The sequence below is a fragment of the Andrena cerasifolii genome, chromosome 1, assembly GCF_050908995.1.
Source record: "Andrena cerasifolii isolate SP2316 chromosome 1, iyAndCera1_principal, whole genome shotgun sequence".
In the NCBI taxonomy this organism is placed as follows: domain Eukaryota; kingdom Metazoa; phylum Arthropoda; class Insecta; order Hymenoptera; family Andrenidae; genus Andrena; species Andrena cerasifolii.
The window spans coordinates 16,773,035-16,791,971 of NC_135118.1; the positions used below are offsets into that span (position 1 = coordinate 16,773,035).

The 18,937-nt window shown below is 38.0% G+C and overlaps 3 protein-coding genes across 7 annotated transcripts in view; 1 reads left to right on the forward strand and 2 right to left on the reverse strand.

Moving 5' to 3' along the window:
• The window catches only part of Chrac-14 (DNA polymerase epsilon subunit 3 Chrac-14), a 63,642-nt gene that overhangs the window by 35,932 nt on the left and 8,773 nt on the right, over positions 1 to 18,937 (reverse strand). The gene's annotated exons all lie outside the window — the stretch shown is intronic.
• On the reverse strand, positions 2,174 to 12,635 carry LOC143367052 (uncharacterized). Of its 4 annotated transcripts, none has more exons than XM_076808672.1 (7): positions 8,326 to 8,641; positions 8,122 to 8,242; positions 7,943 to 8,042; positions 7,701 to 7,854; positions 7,438 to 7,615; positions 7,181 to 7,346; positions 2,174 to 6,464 (listed from the first exon to the last, which is right to left on the reverse strand). In XM_076808672.1, the coding sequence occupies exons 3-7, from the start codon at positions 8,014 to 8,016 to the stop codon at positions 5,843 to 5,845; spliced, it is 1,194 nt and encodes a 397-aa protein (XP_076664787.1). In that variant the 5' UTR covers positions 8,017 to 8,042; positions 8,122 to 8,242; positions 8,326 to 8,641; the 3' UTR covers positions 2,174 to 5,842. The 4 variants fall into 4 exon arrangements, with proteins under 4 accessions (XP_076664787.1, XP_076664795.1, XP_076664802.1 ...); XM_076808680.1 differs by having other exon boundaries at positions 7,943 to 8,036; positions 8,117 to 8,242; positions 8,326 to 8,629; XM_076808687.1 differs by lacking the exons at positions 8,122 to 8,242; positions 8,326 to 8,641 and adding an exon at positions 12,581 to 12,635.
• On the forward strand, positions 14,263 to 18,409 carry LOC143366929 (uncharacterized). Of its 2 annotated transcripts, XM_076808408.1 has the most exons (9): positions 14,263 to 14,401; positions 14,518 to 14,854; positions 15,198 to 15,379; positions 17,067 to 17,177; positions 17,252 to 17,348; positions 17,524 to 17,571; positions 17,660 to 17,966; positions 18,038 to 18,200; positions 18,269 to 18,409. In XM_076808408.1, the coding sequence occupies exons 2-9, from the start codon at positions 14,520 to 14,522 to the stop codon at positions 18,286 to 18,288; spliced, it is 1,263 nt and encodes a 420-aa protein (XP_076664523.1). In that variant the 5' UTR covers positions 14,263 to 14,401; positions 14,518 to 14,519; the 3' UTR covers positions 18,289 to 18,409. The 2 variants fall into 2 exon arrangements, with proteins under 2 accessions (XP_076664523.1, XP_076664532.1); XM_076808417.1 differs by lacking the exon at positions 17,524 to 17,571.

Here is an 18,937-nt window from a genome sequence, read left to right on the forward strand (position 1 = left end):
ATTTAACCCTTCGTAAGGAAATACGTTCATTTTCACCACAGCGTAATTAATTGCACTTTTACAATTTTTTTTTAGATACTTACGAACGGACTGATCCCCAATCTCGATAAATATTTAATTTTACACGCTTATTATTCTATTGTGAAGACGTTACATAGAGGGTTAAAAAAAATTCTCGTTTCAGCCTTAAGATTATCGGGTGATAAAACATTGAAATGCAAAATGCTTCCAATCGATGTTTCAATAAATATCCTTCGGTGTTTACGAGTGCTAAATAAATTTCGTACGGACTTTGTATGCTTTTTATCGTCCAAATTAATTTGAAATTTCCAGCAACAGCGAATTTTCCGTTGAAACCAAAGGGCAAAATTATAAATACATTAGTATTAATAGATATTTCGCATCCTCTAATAATATGTTTCTCTGTGTGTATACATATATATACGATTCATATTATTGCTTATGCATCCGTTAAAGTTTGGTATTTTTCAGACTTCTCTATACACGTGTATATCTATATATAGACATGTAAATAACGAGTTATCTTTTTCTGTTACATCTGGCACGAATTCCTCGATTGAATTTTAAAGTGACATTGACGCCGTCCGAATGAACACGAAAGAAGAGACACGTTCTAAGAAAATCGAATCGCTTTTGGAACATGGATCGTTCAAATTCAATATTCGTAATATATAGGCAGATGATCTTCGGTGCAATCATGTGTACATCGTATTATTATTCTGATATAGATTCTTAAAAGTAAATCGTTTTATTACAAAGTTGTACATATAGCTTTAAAGGTGGCAATATTTCGTTTCGCCTGAATTATCATAGAACGATCGTCCCATCGCTTGCAGCTCGATAAAACTCCATAGAACCTATGGGATTGCCGATCAACATTAATAATAATACTTCCACGATCAATGTACAATGATTGGAATCGGTGCGTTAAGTTCTAGATTAACATGATAGATGTGTATATATATATATACATACAATATACGTATATATATACAAATGTATCATACGGTATAATATAGTTATAATAGTCATTGCGATAACGAGATATATTTGTTGCGGCAGTCATCGTTCCCTTAATTCTTAGAATTTCATTAATATATGTATGTATATGCACGAATGGTACAATGTATCCTTGCCTATCCCTAATAGTTGTATGTAAATAAAAGTTATCTGCTAAATACATCGATCAGTCTCTCAATCGTTATTTAAATATCGCATGTAAAACTTTCTACCTCTCTATCTCTGTTGCTACAGCACAAAAACGCGATGGATTTTTCTTTTTCAATCAATCATACAATTAGACATGCCTTGCAAGATCGAATCCCCTCTTAAAACACATGTATATAATATGCATACGTATATACATATAATATATTTACATATCATCCTCGTCGTACCGCAAAATCTTTTATCATATTATACCTCTCTCATCTATCCGCCTATCTCTCTATCTTTCTTAGTTTGCGAATCAGAAGAATCACTATTATACCAGTTTCTGAAACCGAAGCTTATTATTGTTTAACAAAAGAGAAGAAAAGAAGAGGAACAAAAGATAGAGGCGTAAACAATCAGTGTACAAAAAACAAAACGCTGTGAACTCTAGATGGATGAGGTTGCACCATAGGACAAATGCAACGTTACATAAATCATATATCGTGCCGTGAGTGGATACTTAAAATTACAGGACGCGCGGAATCACTGTGAGAAAAAAATGATCACCCTTCACCCAGACGGAGAAGTCCGCAGATCACAGGATCATCGTCTGCTTTACGAGTCTCTTAGCCCCTTAAAAATCTCAGATATAAAAAGTCCGACGTAGAAAAAAAAGCTTGCGGGATACTTTTTTTATCGGGAAGAGTCGTTAGTACGTTTCGCTTTTTCGTTTTTCCCTTCGTCGCAAAATATATATCGGAATCTGCCAGGTCACTGTAGTAAAAATACTTGCACCACGTTTTTTTTTTCCCCCGCCCTCCCTACGCTCTCCCTCTATTCGTCTACCTGTCCCCTCTTTCTCTCTCATTCGACGTTTTAATGAAATGATCGTGTACAGACGAAAAATGCGATTCGACCGTCAGCGATTGTCCTAAAGTCACGCAAGTCTTGCTTGATCACATTCATCGATATCCTAAACTATATATATAATATATCCGTCTTTGCATATTCCGAGTACGTTCGTAACATTTATTAATACATAATCAAACGGCGCGTCCGCGGGCCGCGGACCTCCGTGGCAATTCATATACACGTTCGTTAAAATGTATATAAAACGTCGGAGCGACGTGTGCCAATCTTCCTCCGTCGTTTGATTTTAGCTTCTCACAAAAGTCCCTCCCTTCGAAGGTATGGAGGAAGACAGTGACACACTGCGAGCCTGGTGTAAATCTTCGAGGGTGCACATCAAAGGGATCTCGCGTGATGGTTTCCATTAATTTTCTAGACACTGTAGGGACGTTTGTGAGATTTACTGAAATTGGTTGAACAGCAAGTTTAGAAAGATAGCCGTCAATATAATCGCCAGTTTAACATTGAAACAGAAGCTGTTGTTAGGTCGAACTGTTCGAAGAGACAATGGAAATAGAATGGGAATCTTTAAGTACATCGCGCTGCCTCACCCAACGTAAGCATTCCGGTAGATCTCACAAAGTATGTCGCCTAAGACTGTATATTCTTTCGTTTCCTTGACAGAGCAGAATATATATTAAATATTTCTCGAGCATTGTGTACCTCTCGTACGAAAACATCAAATCCAAATTACGCAACAGCAATGCACAGGAATTTCGATGGATGTTATTTTATTGAAACAGTTTCGTTATCTCAAAGGACGTCTAACATACTGGAAATGACATGTGCTTATTAAGTCCAACGTAACATCCCAATACGTCTGTAGATACTTTGATGTTCTTCCACAGCTGTTCGCATTATCCATAAATAGTATTACTATAATAGCTGCACAATACAATATATATCCATTTATATCCTTTCATCGATAAAGTTTTAATTTATCATCCTCTCTTTGTATAAAAACACACGCAACTATTTGTATCGTTTACGTATCACGCAATCATGTTACTATTTTCTTTCTTTCTTTTTTTTTTTTTTTGAATATGAGACCACTTTGTATTCGTTTTACAAAATTTTCCTTACGTAAGCTTATATTAATGCTTCCAGTGCCTAATCAATCTGTGGGCACCTTTATAATTTTCTTAAGATGTAAATAAATCGATCATGGACATCAATATACATGCTAATTGAAAATAAATAGTTCATCGAATATTGCCAGCAGATTGACCTGGAATCAAACGTTTATCCTCACGTCTTTCTTCCCTGGCAGTGATACAGAAAGTTTATTGCATAAAAAGCAAAAGATTAATCTGTATAAAAATATATATAAATTCATGTAGAAAAGGAATATTATATATATTGCAAGTAAATAAACTTACAAAATAAATAAGTTAAACAAGTATTTCGTATTTTTTTTTTTCGTTCAGAGGAAGGATCATAGAGAGTTATAAAGATCGTTTAAAAAATTATATTAGCTATACGCTGAACGAGTATAATATAGAAATCTTAATTGTAATTTGAGCTTCTCGCGTTGCAAAATTCATTCCTGACAGTTAAAAGATCAATCTTACACGTTAATGTTAAATATATGGCTTTGCCTATCTATGATCCAACCTTATATTCTTGACATATATTAATTATCATAAATCATAACGTGTGAGTTACAACAAAACATAGCTATTAATATTCACAGTAAAGAGATCATAAAGTCTCCTAGTCCAAAGAAATGTACAATTGAAATTTGTCGAAGGACAAGGTGGTCAACGTTGTCCTTGGACAAATTGTGATTTCGATGTTTGATTCCATATGAAAAACTGTTATCGCTTCCTTGTTACAGAACGATTGTCAATGAGCTTAAGCCAGATGGGCAACAAACGCGGCATTTACATCGTAAACCGGACGCCTGTACGAGGAAAATTTACTATGAAGATTGCGAATATCCCAGAAGTAGATTACTCTCACATTTGGAATTCCTTTTTTTTTGTTTTTTTTTCTTTTTAAGTCAAGATTAAAATTTTTACTTTTTACTCGATACTATATATGATCAAATACCATGTATTGCACATACAGAACTTTTAGTTTCAATCCCGCAGTCAAATATATATATCAATAAAATTTGTATGATCGACCAAATTATTTGTCTTCGATATAAAATAAATGCATATCTTTGGCTTCACCTTTAGGATTATGTTAGCTGTACATTTAAAGTTACTATCGATGTTATTTTTTCAATGATACTGAGTTCATACGTTACTTGGGATGTACCTTATGAAATATGGATTTTAGAAAAAGCTGTTTGCGACCACTCCTGGGTTCCTCCACAAACACGTGCTTAAATTTGAATACTCTTTGTGCGTTATAGTATTAAGTATTGACCAAAAACGAAGAAGTTAGTCAGTAAAAGAAGTGAATAATCCAATGATCACAGTAATCTGTTTTCAACAGGTACTTTCGTGTGCTTTTTGTTCGATCGTGTGCCCATCTCTGAAAACTAGGAACTAACAGTTTTCACTTATTTAGCATTACACTTATTCTCGTATGTCAATAATCTGCTGTTAATCGATTCGCTTCTTTCTTTTACATTAATGCTGCAGTCACCCTGAAATATTATAACAAAGTTCGCTGGTCCAGTTTGCCAATCTGATTGCCATATTCTCATTCAATTTCTCTCTCTCTAGTAATACTGCCTAAATATATCATCATGTCGATATGATGCTATTTAACAGACTCCATTTATCGTTATTATAAAGTTACTCCTCGTATTATTGCTATTAATGGGTCAGGATTTACAGTACCCGAACACATTCCTCCCTTAAGTTGAATTACTTAATTTTAACGTCATGGACACCTTTGCATGAATTCATATTCAAATGCATCTGGTACAGCGTAGCTATCGTGACCCCTAAGTGAATTCGTTTTTCTTTAATTTTTGGACCCAAATGTTTGAAAAAGTGATTGGCATCTTGGAACTTCTATACAAAGATTCACATGTACACGATTGCAATGATAGGCAATCCCAGAGAACGAAAAGCTATGGATAAGAAATTCCTTTTTCACGCCATACGGTACTTTAATTAATGCTTAGTACGAATATACTATAAACTGCCACTTGCCAAATAATAAATCTTATATCTCATGTTACATTACAATGTCATCACAGTGTTTTGATGTACATAGCTAATTATTACACTTAGAAAATAATTGAGAACTTCCCACGTATGTAATCCTTTGCGGGGAGCTAACAATTACCTGTTCATGGCAGTTTATCAGCATTCTTTCTCTCTCACTCGCTCTCTGCCTTTCTCTCCCTATATATACGTATATGCTACAAATTCTTTCAGTAGAAACATTGTGCTCTTTTTAAACTATCTCTTTTTAAGGGTCATGTAACAGACATGGAACACACTTCAAGGACTCGTCCATAAAGATAATATATCATATATATATATAATCATATATATACATATATTTTCAACAACCAACGAGGACATGAATCCTATGCAACCTTCCCCCAAGAGCACTACATATCTACTGTACGTTATAACAGTTATCCTAATTACAAGAATTCATTTTCCACCATTCATAACGTTATAAACTCTCTGTGCTCGATATGATAAAACTTAAACACTCTCATCCAGAGCCTTTGTTATCTGGGATGGTAAATAGTAGCATACTTAACCACACAATTTTTCCATCTTAGCATACATATTTACCTATATATAAGAAAAAAAATAAATTAAAACTCTATGAGAGACTGACATTAATTAGAGACTGATTGCCTTGAGGAGGCTGCGTGCATGGCAAAGTCGACGAGTGGATTGTTTGGGACGGTAACGATGGAGTGTGAAGTACTACTGCTTAACGTAACATTGGCAGATGAAACTAATGACAACGGCTTACAAGATAGTTGATCGATTTGTTTTATAGGTACCAATTTGATTGGCACGTCCGTCTTTAACCTGACAGCTTCCGATACTGGTATAGCCTTCAGCTGAACACTTTTCAACGGTTGTATCTTAACGGCTGGCTTCACAGCAGCACTTGCGTTCTGAATAATTTTGGTAATCTTACTCTCGCCAACTCCTTGGTTGGAAGATTCGTCATAGCCGGAGTCTGACGACGAGTCACTAAATGTCTTACTTGTCTGCTTAGAGACCGTGGTCTCTGCACCAGACTCTACACTATGGGCTGGACTAGCAGACGCAGAACTGTGGGCAGGACTGGCCGATGCAGAACTATGCACAGGACTACAACTTAATGCATTTGCTTGCTGTTGTCGCTGTTGCCTAGCTATACAACCAATACAAGGCTTTATTAGCGAAGGATCCACTATTACTTCTCCATACGGACCTTTGAATATCGTTCCACAACAAATCACCTCCCTAAAATAATGCGTACGTTTCAGCGAAAAGGGTCGTTAAGTTCCCTCCGATTACTTCCCAAGCAAGTATCGTACAATTATATGGCTGTACTTCCGAAAAGGATCGGTGGCCGATCGAGATGAAACTTGGCGGGTATTACGAGGGGTGTGGAGAGACTCCAAATATAAAATTCTACCTTGGGAAATTAATGCGTTCAAAAGATACAGAGGGGTAATTGTGCATAAAAGGGTAGACCTTACCGATTCTTTTTTAGTCTCTTTACCACGGTCCCTCCTCTTAACAATATTGCTGTTGACTTATACCGACACAACGCATTCCAATTTCCAACTTGTCCCGGGTATGAGTATTGGTTGGGGCTTGATTAGTGCGGGGGGCGCGCGCCCGCTCGCGGTCGCGTAAAGCATGGTAGCGAACGATGTGAATTTAGCGATGCTAAAAGTGAGACTGTGGCTACAAAATTTCAAAATTAAAAAATGGGGGACAGGAGGGTTCCCGGGTAGGGGGCCTGCACCAACGTCCAAAACAATTTCTCAAAAAAAAAATAACAATATTTTTTTATTAATATTTCGGAACCTAATAAATACCCGAAGCTACAATTTAGGGTCCACACCTCCTCCCCACCCCTCTCCGCAAACCTCATCTCGATCGGCCACCGGTCCCTTTCGGAATAATATCCAATTATATTAATCCTAGAGCATAATTTAAGTCACACCGACCTTTTAAAGTACGACAAATCAATGAAGCCATTAACAGTCAAATCATCCTTTGATTCTGTAATATCCTGCATATCTAACTGCTTTACAGTAACTGGAATATCATCGCTACCTATAGGACTACCAGCTCGGCTTGAACCTTTACTACCGTCCCCGTTTAGATAATCTTCTACAAACAGAAGAAAAGGGATATTAGGAATTGCAAGTGTTCTAATAGTTTACAAACGTCCAACGTAAAAGTGAAATTCTCAAATAGCAACCTGTTAAGTCATCGCTCATTGCTGGACTCTGCTCCCGTTCCCTATCTGTCTTCAAATAGATGTGTTTCTTTTTCATAATCTTTTCAAACTTCTCCGGTAGGTCTTTCATCTTCTTTTTATTTTTTGATTTAAACTTTGTAAGTGATTTGATTCCAGGCCCGGCCCGCGCGTCGACGACCTATAGAGCGTAAAATGTTTCATTCGTGAATAATTCTGCAATCAATTGAACGATATTAATGCGTACTAAGTTCGCTGGTACTCACGTGTCTCCAGTTGCGATTGCTTCCCGCGGGTAATTTCTTCCATCTTTTCACCAGGAGTACGCATGCGTTACAAATCTCTCCGGTCCTCCTTTCCTCAAGTTGGAAGCATTCCATAAAATCATCTTCGTACTTTTTACTGTCCGTGAACCTCGAGCTATATACGCACGCCGAAAAAGAGGAATGGTTATTCTTGGTTCTGGTAATATCTGATTCCGTCGCTTAATATCGTCGGCGTCGTTTACCTGCTGGACTTGGCTTTGCAGATGCAGCATCCGGTACTAGACCGATACACCTTCGGCTTGTGGAAACTAAACATTTTGCACGTTACTTTTCAGACTCCCCCTGCAAAAGCGAAAACGTAAAGCTGACATTTTTCGAATAGAAATAATCGTAGCCCATAAAAATTCGTATGAAACCTTACACAAACAAAGCACACCACAATTCAAGAAATTCATAAAAAACCGATAAAAGTATATTTTCCAGGCAAATTCATTGGAGTTTTGCTGGGAATCTGTTATCGGCCTACAACTGTAAGTAATTACCTACAAAGAAGAATTGCATATAGGTATCAGGGTAAGATAATCGTCAACCGTATGTTTAACGCGGAACCTGGAAGTAATGGTACCTTCACTGAATACAGCATGTTTCGATGATTGTGACAGTAGCCGAAATTAATACTCTTCGTCCGCACGTGTATGCAAAAATCATGTAAAAACGCAACCGCGATAATTCGCCGCGACGAGAAAACCACTGATCGTCACCATCTTTATTATACTTGTTTACATCGATTCGTTGCCAGTTCTCTGTAACTAATACCGCGATTTCGGCTTGACAGTGTTACGTGCGAGACGCTACGCGCCGTGCGCACGCATGCTACCAGGGGGCGTCCACAATCTCACGAATCCCCACTTTATATTATAGCACGATAAAACTGCAAAGAAAAACAACGTGCTAAAGGAAATGGACACACACGATTCTTTTCTACATACAATCACTGAAGATCACTTATGTCACAAACTCTATTATTCGCGCTAGAATTCAAATGTATGAACGAAGGAATGAAAGTTCTCCTGCGCGAATGTGTGTCCGAAATAAGTAGTGGACATTTTCCTGCTGTTGCCGTGTCAAGTCATTCTCCAACAAATAAATCACGTTTTACGATTAATCGACGAAATTAATAAATAAACAAACGAGTGATCTTGATGCAGAGCGATAAGATTGCTTTTAACTTAAAACGCGAAGCAGAGACCGCTGGAACGCCGAAAAAAATACGAGTTTAAAAATAGGTAACGCGAAACCGCAACAAAATGCAATGCGAGACTGATATGATGAACCGCCGAATGTCTCGAAATATCTTTGTGAAAAAATAACCTTCCGTAATATTGACTGAACCAGACTAAGTAAGAGTCACGCGTGCATGCGTTGGCTTTTATTATTGAAAAAGTGTTGAATATGTACCCTGAAATATTCTGAGAATTATCCCACAGTGTGATCGTAGTTTTTCGTCCTTCGTCTTTCTAATACGAAGGATGTCGAGCGCCAGATATTTACTGTAATTATTTGGTCATCCTTTATCCTACGTCGCTATTGATTTAATCAAATTTCAAGAGCAGCCGGCGATGCTCGGCGCATCACGCACATCACAGAAAATTTGCAGCGTAGAGGGGCGTGATTTGGCTCCAGCAACAGTGTTGCCCGCTAAGAAGATTTACACGCGGGGCGGGCTTTCGTTGCTACGCATACGCATCGTAGTAGGTGCGACACGCGGAGGCAAACCAGTTTTCCTTCGATATGCCGAATTTGCTCTCTATACTACCCATCTGTCCTTGTCTTTCTCAAGGATGATTTTATTCAGGAGCGTAACAGCATTTCCAAATAATCCGAACGCGACGACATTTATGTCACGTACGCCACTGTATCACATACCCTACCGTCCTCCCACCAGAATTAACGTTCCATCGAACTGTGTCCAAATGGAACCTTTCAATGTACATTATAAACCGCCTCTAGAAACGTTTGATTATCGAAATGGCAAAGTCGAGAAAATATAGAAATCTACGTAAGCATCAGTAATTGCTTGTCCCGTGATTGTTGAAAATATATTTTCAGAAGAGAAGGAAATACGTATTTAATAATTATAATTAATAGAAAATTTAATTTTCTACGAATAAGTGGGAGTAACCCCCCCCCCCCCAACGCATCTGGCACCTAGCTACAGCCCTGAAATATATTAACGTCTTTTTCGGTCTCGATGCACGACACATTTTTTCCGGTCGTTTTGCGAGTGGCGCCATCGATAGTCGAAGCCACAAAGCACGAATGTTGCAACGTACTCGCAAACGCAAAAAAATGTAAATGTGCTTTCGCCTGCCTCGTTGCAGTCGATGATTATAGTGGGGGGCGATGTAAGGGACATCGGACAACAGAAGGGGGAAAAAAGAGGAGGGTATAGCGATGTTGCCACGTGGTTGTTGATCGGTTGTCTCTTCATCCCGATACGACTCGGATCTCTGACCCCGCTGCACGCATATTAAATAGCACCTTATATTTTACGTGTCGCACACAAATTTCATTTCAATATCGATATAAACAACGAGGACCGACGTTATTAACGCATAACACGTCCCGTCACAGCTATCGCCCCAACTCGCTCCATTGCGTAATATATTTTTCATGCGATCCCAATAATGTTATGAATTTTAATCAGCCTATAAATGATTACTATTATCGTGCACACGTTGAAAAGAAGATATGATTTAATAAAAATAAAAAAATTAAACGTATAGGTATTCAGAAGATATCGATGAGATATTTTTATACTTCGTTTACATTATCCTGAATTTTGAGAACAAAATATGTATAATGTCAGATATACCGGACATAGTTCAAGCTTCTGTTGGTGTTGACAAGAGAAATGCTCCTTTGTCGGGTTCCTTTTAAGGGTCAAATGTAATGAAAACAAAAAGTGCACTGTGCCCGAAGAACGCGTGTCCCTGACACGCTAACTGAGTAGTTCAACTTTCGTTCTCGCTTTTACAGTTGCTCTACAGTTTTAAAAATAGAAGAAGGTGCCATCCCCTCATGTAAATACGTTGCAGCGATACCGTTGCATTCCTTATACATTGAATGGAACGATTAGTTAAGATCGCAACCCAATAATAAAGTTATTTTAGTCCAGGAGACTTCGATTTCGTTCGAGACGATGTTTAACGATGTCGCAAGTATCAGATCGAGATGACCTACATTATGATAAAACAGGTTCCGGTATTTTGGTCACAATAAAAATATCGAGAGACATTTCTCCACCTTTGCGATATGTGAATTCATAAATCGACTCTATAATAGGTAATTGCTGCTTGTGCTCATCTAAATTTAAAAAAACTACGACAACATCTCGTGATGTTTTTACCTCCTGTTAATTGACAATCATGCTTTCGGAACAAACTGTAATAATCTCCACGAGTTCGTTATCCAAAATATTACGGCTAAATCAAAATGATTAATTTTCGAAGAATTATTAAATCTCGAATTAAATATACGTTTAATATTGAACACTGCACGTACATTTAACATTTCTGAATCATCAATATTTCAATCTATTGTCACCTATCTCTACGACACTCTCACCAAGTGTCCATAACAATAAAACCTAAACATTTCATAACAGATAATATGATTAAAAAATTATCAAATGAAGAAGCATATTCTTCTACGAAAGTATCGTTCTGAAAACTGCTCCTGATCACAGAGAGTGTTCAGCGGGCATTCGTGAAAAAAATGCGTAAATCGGAGACCGCGATCCCGTCTAAAAATGTCTCCGGTCTCTTTATTTTGCTCGGTCGGAGGTAAAAAAAAAACCTATCAATTTTCAGCGCATATGTACCGCTGAGCATGACTCGCGGGGCTCCCTTTACAAGCACCTTGGGTCCCTACCGAAGATACGCTCGCGACAGGTCGTGTGCCATTTTCACGAACAGGGGCAAAAAAAAAGAGATCCACGAGACAAACGTGGTGCACCGAACGAAGGACGTGCGCGAGCAAGAAACCGACATGGCGCGTGGCACAGTACGGTCGCCGCCATCGTCGGTTCCTTCCCTTCCCTCCTCCCTAACCAACCCCGTCCTGATCAGCACGCTATGCCCGCAGGAAATACGGAATGAAACGTAACACCTCCATCGGCCACTTGCCTAAAAATCCTACGTACGACCAGCGTGACGACGCCGATTGACACGCGCCTTAAGGGAACAACAATGAGAAAAGTCAACGATACGATACCCGCCGCGAGCGGGCACGCCATGACAGATGATACAGCACGCACAAACAAACAAGTCCACTTGCCAAGTGGAGCACCGCGCAGATAAAAACGCGGGAATCGTTGCCGATCTGAAAGATGAATAACACGTAACGACCGACAGATCTCCGCGATGATCCACTGGAGATCGGCACTGTACGCTACTCGGTGTCCTGTCAATACATTTCACCAGTGCCGACAATGAAAAATCCGAGAAGGTAGCGCGGGTACATACGATGATCTGGTGAAAGTTTCTCGCCACACTTGACATAAACCACCGTGATTCCGATGGTTACGGTAGCGTGCAGCGGGGACGGATTAGCAGTGCGAGAAATGAGAAAGCCGGGGCCAGAGATAAATGTCAAATGTATCGGCGACGACACAGCCAGCAGCCTGGTAGGTTCTGTCCACGGGGACCGAAGACGCTGACATCTCGGAACATATTTAACCACAACACGTGAGTAATTCCCCGTGACAATCCGCCAGGCTGTTGACAACGCTTCGCGCCATCAATACGTCGTATTTTCGCGGCACGTGCTCGCGAAATTCACATTAAGATGTCGAGATTAATGACAGCGGAGTCACTTACCTTTTCAATACAGGTGACGGCCAGATTTAAGAATTCCTTTGCGCAGGCTCACGGCGCTGGGCTCTGTTGCGTACTGTAGTCAAGCGAGCGTCCGCTGGTGCTAAATAGAAAATTCCGACTTCCGTGTATCGTTAGCTCTCGCTGCTCGGAATATACATATTCTTTTACGAATAAATCTCGTACGCGTCGTGTCAGTTTCGTTTTAACGATACATTGGATTAATGATACACGTTTGTCCTTAACTGCAGACATTTGATTTCCGGTAAAGGATTTGATTTTTGTCGGATGTCAGTTCGGTGAAATACCACCAGGGCTCGGTGACTGTAAAAATACGTTTTGTCTGATATAAATGCAACCGAATTGCTTACGTTTATCACGCTTCGACTTATAAATCTGTGCGCGAGTGACAAGATTCATGGATTTCGCGGGAATATATCTTCTGTCAGAGTAATTCGACGAAGATTGCGGTAGCTTAGTAACAACGAACGCAGCGCCATCTCCGCGAATAATGAATATGACAAAAAAAGAATGCGTAGATTCAGAATTTTTAAATTTAACATATCAATGGGCAATTAGCAGTTTTATCAGTATCGGATTTTACTTGCTAGAATTATACGAATGTACACTGTCGAAAGAAGTGTCGCTTATGTATTGTATTATATATATTGTATTTTATCTTTTCCGATTGCGAGAAAGTTACGTTTGAGTTACCGTAACATGTTTCGAACCTCGAGACACGAGCAGTTAACTCTGACTAGCATTGACGACTTTCTACGTCAAAAGTCTCCATCCATTTCCTGGCACTGGCGTGTTTTTACACCGATGTGACAGGAAAGGTATTGACCTAGGGACATTTGAGACTACCGTTAACTAATCACGAAACGCAATAGGTGTTCACTGGTGGCATAGGTTTTAATTTGCGTAAATATAAAAATGTATTACAGCGCTATTTTAAGGCGAATCCCGTAGCCACTATACTCTCGTAATAATATTGCCAAATTCTAGCGAAAATGGGTGGAAAACCGAAGATCTGCACCGTTGGGAACGGTGCACGAAAAGTGGACACCATCGGCGACGGCACTGCCAGCACCGTAAATATCAGTGCTGGGCCCATTCACAACACTGTCCAGCTCCGAAAAACACCGTTGTGAATGGGTTCAGCACCGATATTTTTGCTCAGACCGTCGGCGATGGTACCCACATCTCGAGCACCGTTCTCAACGGTGCAGACCATCGGGACACCGAATATGTACCGATATTGGGAATAAACTTCAAAGTTTAACTTCCAAATAGTTTACTTGCACTCTGTTTTATTTTAAACACCCACACTCCCACGAGCAGAGCGGTCAGCGCGTTTGCATCCCAAAATCCCCGCTAAAATACATAACAATGGTAATCCGTAGTTGGCTGCACTTGGCTGTTGTTGGCTATATTCGGGGTAATTCGGGTAATAAGCGGGCAGCTTCGGACCGATTATTCTGCAGTGATGGAGGGGGAAACACCTACAGGAGCGATGGTGATGGCGCGTGAACCGACGCCAGCGCTAACCCAGCCAAGTGGCCCCAACGCGAAGCTAACCACGGCCAACCAGCGCCGCCGCGCAATAGATTGTCGACGCTGCCATGTTCACGCGCCATCACCATCGCTCCTGTAGGTGTTTCCCCCTCCATCACTGCAGAACAATCGGTCCGAACGCTGTGAGCGGGTGTGCGTGGTGTTTTCTTCGTAAAGTTTATAAATAATACTCATACGGTTAATTCTTATGCTTTTATTTGCTGGTTATTCTGTTTATTGCTCATCATTTTTCTGCACGATAACGAGGTAATTTATTTTATATCAATTCGGTGTAAAGTACAAATGTATTCAAATTTTGTGTTTGGTTAACCAAGTAGGAAATTCATTGATACGTAATATAATCTATCTTTCCTACTTTGTAGGAATGAAACAGCATACATCGAGGAATTCGCATCGTGATGAAAAACTTCAACCCTCGCGTAATGCAGATAGTGACGCAATTCTACGTGCAAACACGCAAGAGGAGAGGCGACGGCGTAGACGCGAATGGATGATCGAACAAGAAAAAATGGACAGGCATAAGAGACTGAAAAGAAAAATGATTATGGAGTATGAGATACAACGCGCTCGTAATATGAGCTTAGCATTTCCTGAAGGAAGATGCAACAGACCTCGTAGGAGTAGAAGCGAATCTCCACCTAGTCGACATAGAAGAATTTCTAAGCATTATACACCTAAAGTTATTATGCTTTCTAAAAAGTAAGTATAAACTATCTTTAATTATTAACTGTTGAAATAGATGCAGTGCTCTATTCTGGAGGATTTCATAGACAAAGAACAAATTTAACATTTCATTGTCGGGTCGTGGAATTTCCTGTTTTATCTTCTGACGGATACATGTAAATTAAATATGTATTTGGTTATATCCAAAAAAGTTAACTAGTATTCGTATATAATATCAAATTTAGTTGACACAATTTTTCAATTCGGTTATATACTATAAAACAATATGTTTCAAGAAGTAATCAAAATGTTAAGTTGTAGTAAGTTTCAAGTACAAATCTATTAAATCATATACAAATAATATTATTCTGCACTTTAGGTTCGAAACATTAAGTGGTACAACGTCCTTATTTAAAGAACTTGAAGGCACAAAAATAAGTTCAACAGAACTTCGCAAAATTAAAGTAGATATTCATAGAAACATTCCTGGAAGAGCAGCTACCGATGAACTTAAGCGGGATGTACCCAACAAGGAAGATGTGGTGCTTAAAAGAAGAGCGGGTAACATGTGGATTTTTTACCGTAATTTCTTAAGAATTTTCAGTCATTCAGCGAACGAGTACCACAAAGGAAAATGAGCTCAATATGGAAGATGATTCTGGGGTTTTCTAGAAATCACGGTCAACAAATTGAAGATTGAGAACATTGTATGCTTTCTAATGAAAAAATGTCTCTTCTCTGTCAGACATTACTCTTCACTTTTTACAACCCATTCAGTTTCTGTTTAAATGTATTATCGAAGTCAAGATAAATATTTCCACGTTTTCACTTTACCAAGTGCTACATTTGAAGAATGGCATCCTTTTCACAAATTTCTACAGTCGTGAAGATTCTGGACTTTACAGTCATACTGCGTCCCCTGTAATATTCAAGAATTTTCTCAACTTTATTTGTCAAGTTAATAACGTATTTTTGATTCGTCCAGGATGTAGCAAATTTGGAATACAACGTTGGATCACTGTATTGATCGCATAATGTGCAATATGTAAGCACAATATTTTTTATTTTGACTGTTTTAAGATTGCTATGTTTAACGTATATCTTGCTTGTTGTTTTATGTACAGCATTTTTTTTTTTCTTTCCTTACGAGTTTGCACAAAGAATTATGCTTCAACTATATTAACTGCTATAATAAATATAACATATTTTAATATAAATTAATTTTTCTCCAAAAAACGTAGTTCAAACACATTTTGTGCATTCTCTTTGTGTCCTGGTTTTGGGAATGTGTGCATGTCCAAATAAGTGGATTTTTTAAATGCTTCATTTACTAAAAGCAGACCAACTGGAAGATTTTCACGTCTTGGAAGATGTTTTAAATCTTGACACTCAACAACTGGAGGCATGGTGAAAACATTAAACATTAGACTTCAACACTGAAAGAAACGAAATAAGAAATTAAATCTTAGAATCTTTTCAAATTTTTGTATAGTGTGGTATTTCGTATTCTCATTCATCTTTTATTTCATTGCATTAAATAAATAACTACAATTGAAAAATAGGTCCACTCTAAATTTTAAAGTATGAGTACTTATAGACTTAATTTAGTAGGGTTGAAAAGTTGCGATTCCAAAGCATTGTGTATAGAGTGAATATCGCGAGAGTGAATTTGCGATTCAACGAATATATGGAAAGGCGTATCGATATGTTTATATTTTATAATCAATTCGTAATAGACAATGAGTAACATTCCATGAATTGAACTACATTCTTTTGAAAAATTATTTAATGCGATTTCTATACGCTATTTGAAAAAGAAAATAAAATGTTACATTATAAATTAAAAATTATCAGTTGCTAGAGAATAATTAGTGATAGAGTTTTATTAAAATAATTTCATCAAAATAATTAAATTTTTAACAAATAAACTTCACTTCATAACATATCTGACACTCAAAAAAATTGTAAGCCATTTTTAATTATGTAAAGTACTCCGTATTTATGAGGATGAAAAATGAATTTATACATACTTTGAGTATATAAAATCATATAAATTAACAACAATCTATTTAACTAATTTCAAATTGATAATACGAAATGACGGCTTACAATTGTTCAGAGAGAGAGACAGTCTATCTGAGTCGACGTTAATATCTTCAAGATCTGTCACAGCTGCTAGTATTGCTTAAATGCTTTTCCGATTTCTACATACGATTGCTTTTCTGTTAATAAATTTACTTAACTGTAGGAGAGGGATCCAAGCCGATATTTGATAGAGAAGAAATTAGGAGAGCAAGAACTGAAACAGAAACAGTTGAGGAACATCGTACTGTCGTAACTGTGAATTTGGAAAATTCTGGTATGTTTATTATTTCAGATTGTTAAGATTCATTACAACTTCTGTTTCGCAAATATGGACATTTTAATTTTTAGAAAACAATTCGAAAACTTTGAAAAGGCGTTCGGCGTCTTTGAGTCCTACAAGAACCCGAAATCACAGTCCTAGGCGCACGTCGTCCCCTCACCGCAGGTTCGTGCCTGAAATGACAGTAATACTTTGCAACAAAACAAAGCTGATACAATTAGTGTTAAGAAATTGTTACCTAAACTTGCGAACGAATAACAAAGATACTAATGCTGGAATAAGTTTTTCGTGCAGAAAATAAATAATTGAATTTTTTGCTAATTTGTTTATCCTCTTTCAGGTATGATGATTCTAAGCATGATGATAAAGGAACTTACAGAAGTGATAGGTAAAAGCCAGTATTATACTTTCGTGTATCTGTGTTCATTACATTTCTTTCAATTGTATTTCACCAGACTTTTACATTATTTAAATAGGGAAAAAGATTATAGTAAAGAGCGGAAGGATGGTGACAAATCTTGCCGAGACCATCGGGAGCGGCCCTGTGATCATTCTCGAGACAGGAGGAAAACAGATAGATACAGAGAAAGTATGCGTGAGAAAAGACAAAGAGATAGGCTCTTTTCAATGCCAGGAGACATTGTGAATGAAAGACGAACTTCATTGGTAACAGGAAAAGTGGAGCAGATTCGCTTCTTATCGGTTAATCTGCGGGAGAAAGGAGAACGAAAAACTCCCCCGCAGTACTATATTCAACAAATTCCTGTTTCTATTTATCATGGAGTAAGTACTTTATTTACATAAAAATGCGATAATTCAGCCATGATATAAAACTCATTCATATATTTGCTCAGAATTTTCAACCGAAACCATTAGTGGTTGGACCGTGGGTCCCAATTCGAGGACCTCTTGGAGGAAATATACATCCTCCTATGATGAGACCTTTTAGAACATGGCCCCCACGATCAATACGAATAGCTCCAGATATGTATGGATTCCGTCCACCTCTAAATCCTAGTAAGTGTGAATTATAAATGTACAATATACATATCTAATGAAACATTAATCATTTGCAATTTATACAGGGTTTCCGCAAATATTTTAGTGGAACGATCCGTGACCGAAGGGTCAATGTGTTTCTATTTGTTGGATTTATGTACTTGGTGTGGTTTAATAATGTATTTGTATTACTCTGGAAATAAGAATATATATTTGATTGCTGAAGACGTCAGGTATTCACAGTCGTTGCTCAAGATGATCTTAAGCATTTGCTTCGAATAAGCAATTGCTTGTATCTTATATCCATTTTTTTTTTTTATAAAGCATTTACTCAAGCATTTATTCATTCACGTTCGGAAACTTTCGGAATAATTCTGTTAGAACAACTAATGATTGAAGGATATTCCGTTCGTTCCTTGATGGGCGACAGAGTAGGGGCTCGAACATGTGTGAGTAATGCGTGTGAGTGTCGAGTACTCGTGGTTATATTTTATGTTATACTAGTAAAATACCCCTGCGTTTCGCTTCGGGCCTAAGAGATATTGAGGACTCCATGAAAACACATTCCACCCCATTGTGGGGGTTGATTAAGGCAAAATCCTGAAATTGTTTTTTTGGGATTTATGTGGGTAATCTTTGTGAGTAAGAACTAATTTGATATTTAATCGGGCCTAAGCCTAAGGGATATTAGGGAATAGGGAGTCCGAGAAAATACATTTTTTTTACCCCCTTGGGGATGGAATTTCCAAAAATTC

Excerpts from the sequence above, each read along its gene's own strand:
- LOC143367052 (XM_076808687.1), bottom strand. The coding sequence starts at position 8,016 with ATGTTTAGTTTCCACAAGCCGAAGGTGTATCGGTCTAGTACCGGATGC. Across the intron at positions 7,855-7,942 it reads TGCAAAGCCAAGTCCAGCAG|CTCGAGGTTCACGGACAGTA; the intron begins GTAAACGACGCC and ends GTGCGTATATAG. Across the intron at positions 7,616-7,700 it reads GCAATCGCAACTGGAGACAC|GTCGTCGACGCGCGGGCCGG; the intron begins GTGAGTACCAGC and ends TACGCTCTATAG.
- LOC143366929 (XM_076808408.1), top strand. The coding sequence starts at position 14,520 with ATGAAACAGCATACATCGAGGAATTCGCATCGTGATGAAAAACTTCAA. Across the intron at positions 17,967-18,037 it reads CTGTTTCTATTTATCATGGA|AATTTTCAACCGAAACCATT; the intron begins GTAAGTACTTTA and ends ATATTTGCTCAG. Across the intron at positions 18,201-18,268 it reads CCGTCCACCTCTAAATCCTA|GGTTTCCGCAAATATTTTAG; the intron begins GTAAGTGTGAAT and ends CAATTTATACAG.